The sequence below is a fragment of the Laccaria bicolor genome, genomic scaffold, assembly GCF_000143565.1.
Source record: "Laccaria bicolor S238N-H82 LACBIscaffold_13 genomic scaffold, whole genome shotgun sequence".
Lineage (NCBI taxonomy): Eukaryota > Fungi > Basidiomycota > Agaricomycetes > Agaricales > Hydnangiaceae > Laccaria > Laccaria bicolor.
Genome location: NW_001889884.1, coordinates 845,782 through 848,906, shown reverse-complemented (window position 1 = coordinate 848,906; position 3,125 = coordinate 845,782). Strand labels below are relative to the sequence as shown.

The 3,125-nt window shown below is 48.9% G+C and overlaps 2 protein-coding genes across 2 annotated transcripts; both read left to right on the top strand.

Moving 5' to 3' along the window:
* Nucleotides 1–455: 455 nt before the first annotated feature.
* Nucleotides 456–882, top strand: LACBIDRAFT_298233 (uncharacterized protein; the record flags this gene model as incomplete). The annotated part of the gene is made up of 3 exons (XM_001881659.1): nt 456–605; nt 659–754; nt 799–882. The coding sequence occupies 3 exons, from the start codon at nt 456–458 to the stop codon at nt 880–882; spliced, it is 330 nt and encodes a 109-aa protein (XP_001881694.1).
* Nucleotides 883–1,183: 301 nt separating this feature from the next.
* Nucleotides 1,184–2,856, top strand: LACBIDRAFT_250381 (uncharacterized protein; the record flags this gene model as incomplete). The annotated part of the gene is made up of 4 exons (XM_001881658.1): nt 1,184–1,260; nt 1,322–2,444; nt 2,505–2,679; nt 2,741–2,856. 4 exons carry the CDS (start codon nt 1,184–1,186, stop codon nt 2,854–2,856), a joined length of 1,491 nt encoding a protein of 496 aa, XP_001881693.1.
* Nucleotides 2,857–3,125: the final 269 nt, after the last annotated feature.

Genomic DNA, 3,125 nt, shown 5'->3' with positions numbered 1-3,125 from the left:
ATGGTGGTGGGCGGAGGAAGAGAGATGGCGACGACTTCAGAGTCAATGGCATTATTTGTTGATTATGTAAAGCTTTCCCAACAGCAAATATATGCTTGGACGTTGCTTGCACATTTGCTTCGAGAAGCACTTGAAGGAAAAAATGGAGAACAAATTTTGTATTTGACTTTACTCGGCACAATCTCCAGATATTTATGGTAGTGCCCAGAAAGAATAGTTGCATAAAAGTTTCTTCAGATCAACTTCGGACTATTCCAGACAGTCCCAGACAACGACGGCTGATGCCAGCAATTTGGCCATTTTCTCCAGATTCCTCCAGAGCAGGTTTTCACTGGGCCTCAATCCTAGGAGGTCAAGAGGATTAAACACAATGCTAAACCAGCTGTACCAAGATGCCTTTGGGTGAGGTAGATACTTTGTGTTACACATGCCTACTATTTGGCCACTTTCCTAGAATGGTCATCGGCAAACACCGATGTTTGATTTGGTCATCATCAACAGTCCACGTCTCTTTTGTTCAACAACATCCATCGTGTTTCCCCAGTGATGATGACAATCCAGTGTCATCTGACGACGACGATGCACGGCGACGTCGTATAATCAAAGTAAGTGCCCAATGCCCATCCCCACCCTTTCCCTCCTCTGACTTGGGTTCCAGGTGCCACGTCGCCAACGTCGATGTGGCAACCAAACAGTGAATGATGAATACATCAGGACAAATACTGATGTATTCATTGTTTGTCGTCATTCATTGGTGAGCACCCCCATCCCAACCTACCTCATCTGACCCACACACAGACAACAGCATGTGCTGACAGCCCACCACACCCACCAGCATCTACAAATGGCGACAACAGCAATGAGGACGACACAATATGGTGACGTGTCAACGACACACAATGTGGACTACATGACAATGACAACGACAACACATCAACAACAACCATGACACGCAATGCAGACGACACAACAACAACAACAACAATGTGTCAACGATGCCCACGACATGTGACATGGATGACACGACGACAACGATGACACAATGACGTGTCAACAACGCCCGCCCACGGGACGACGAGAACGACACAACAACATGGCCATTACCGTTCGTTCAGAGAACACCCTCTACACTGCCGAGCACATCACTGCCAAGTTCTTCAATTGAGGTGCTGAGGTTGATGTCATGAATGGTCAGTTCAACGTCACCCCGACCGTCGAGGAATATGAATTCCAAACCAAGCGGACTCCGGGAAAGACTGGGTAAGCATCAGCTTTTCTTTTTTTTGACTAAGGTTTAACTTATGATGCGATGTTTCCCTAGACTGATGATGATCAGTATTGGTGGCAACAACGGCACCACCCTCTGTGCGACCATCATTGCCAACCACCACAATATCATCTGGCACACCAAAGCAGGCGTTCAGCAGCCAAACTACATTGGTTCGCTCTTCCGCGCTTCCACCGTTCGCATTGGCACTGAGCCCGGTTCGGGCAAGGAGGTCCATGTCCCTGTCTCTGACGTTCTTCCCATGGTCCATCCCAATGACCTCGTTCTTGGAGGTTGGGACATCTCTGGAGTTCCCATGGACAAGGCCATGGAACGTGCGCAGGTTCTTGACTATGACCTACAGCGCCAAGTCGCACCCTATATAGCATTGCTCGGCAAACCCCTCCCTTCCATCTACTACCCCGACTTCATTGCCGCGAACCAGGAGGCTCGCGCTGACAACATGATTCGGGGTACTGACAAGGCCGCACACCTTGAGCATATTCATGCGGATATCAGGAAGTTCAAGAAGGACAATGAGCTCGATCAAGTTGTCGTCTTCTGGACTGCCAACACAGAATGTTACAGTGACATCGTCCCTGGTGTCAACGACACTGCGGACAACCTCCTCGCTTCCATCAAGATGTCTCACTCAGAGGTGTCCCCCTCCACTCTCTTCGCCGTTGCAGCCATCTTGGAAGGCGAGCCCTTCATCAACGGTGCTCCCCAGAACACCTTTGTTCCGGGAGCTATTGAGCTTGCTGAGCATCATCACTCCTTCATTGGTGGTGATGATCTCAAGTCTGGTCAGACCAAGCTCAAGTCCGTTCTTGCTGAATTCCTCGTCAACGCTGGAATCAAGCCTCTTTCCATTGCTTCCTACAACCATCTTGGCAACAATGATGGCCACAACTTGTCTGCTGAGCGGCAGTTCAGGAGCAAGGAGATCAGCAAGAGCAGCGTTGTCGACGATATGGTCGATGTTAATTGCCTTTTGTATAAGGCCCCTGAGGTCAGACCCAAAGGCGTCCCTATTGGCAAGGGTGAGCATCCCGACCACATTGTCGTGATTAAATATGTTCCTGCTGTTGGGGATTCCAAGCGCGCCATCGACAAGTATTACTCTGAGATCTTCTGTGGTGGTCGTTCGACTATCAACATCTTTAATGAGTGTGAGGTCTGTATTTATGTTTTACCCGTTTTCTCTTGGATCTAATATCCCTTTTCCTTTTGTCAGGACTCCCTCCTCGCCACGCCCCTCATTCTGGATTTGACCATCCTCACTGAACTCCTCACCCGAGTTCAGTACCACAAAGTCACTCGCAATGCCGCCAAGCAGAAGGACTTTGCGCCTCTCTACTCTGTCCTCTCCCTCCTCTCTTACATGTTGAAGGCTCCTCTCGTCAAGCCTGGTAAGCTTTCCATCTTCCCTCCACGTTGAAGAAATTTCCTGAATCCACTTTACCTTCACAGGCACTGAGGTCATTAACAGTCTCAACAGGCAGTGCAATGCACTTGAGGGTTTCTTGAAGGCTTGCATTGGCCTGGAGGGGAGCAGTGATTTGCTCCTTGAGACTAGAATCTGGTAAAGGTGTTTTGGGGTGGAACGTCTGTGGGGTCTAGGGTCTCAACATACCCTGACTTGATTTCTAGATATTTGAACGTCTCTTTCACCATTCAACTGGTGGTTGAGCGGCCTGTGGGGCCCTTGTCTAGATGTAACCTATTCTCAAACATGTTTGATTGAATGCTATTGATTGACTTTCGAAGAGTCAATTGCAACAGGCTTGGATGCATCACAACTGGCTTACCGATCGCGAGTTACGGATCTTTTCATCTGCCTGCAAGGAAAAACACA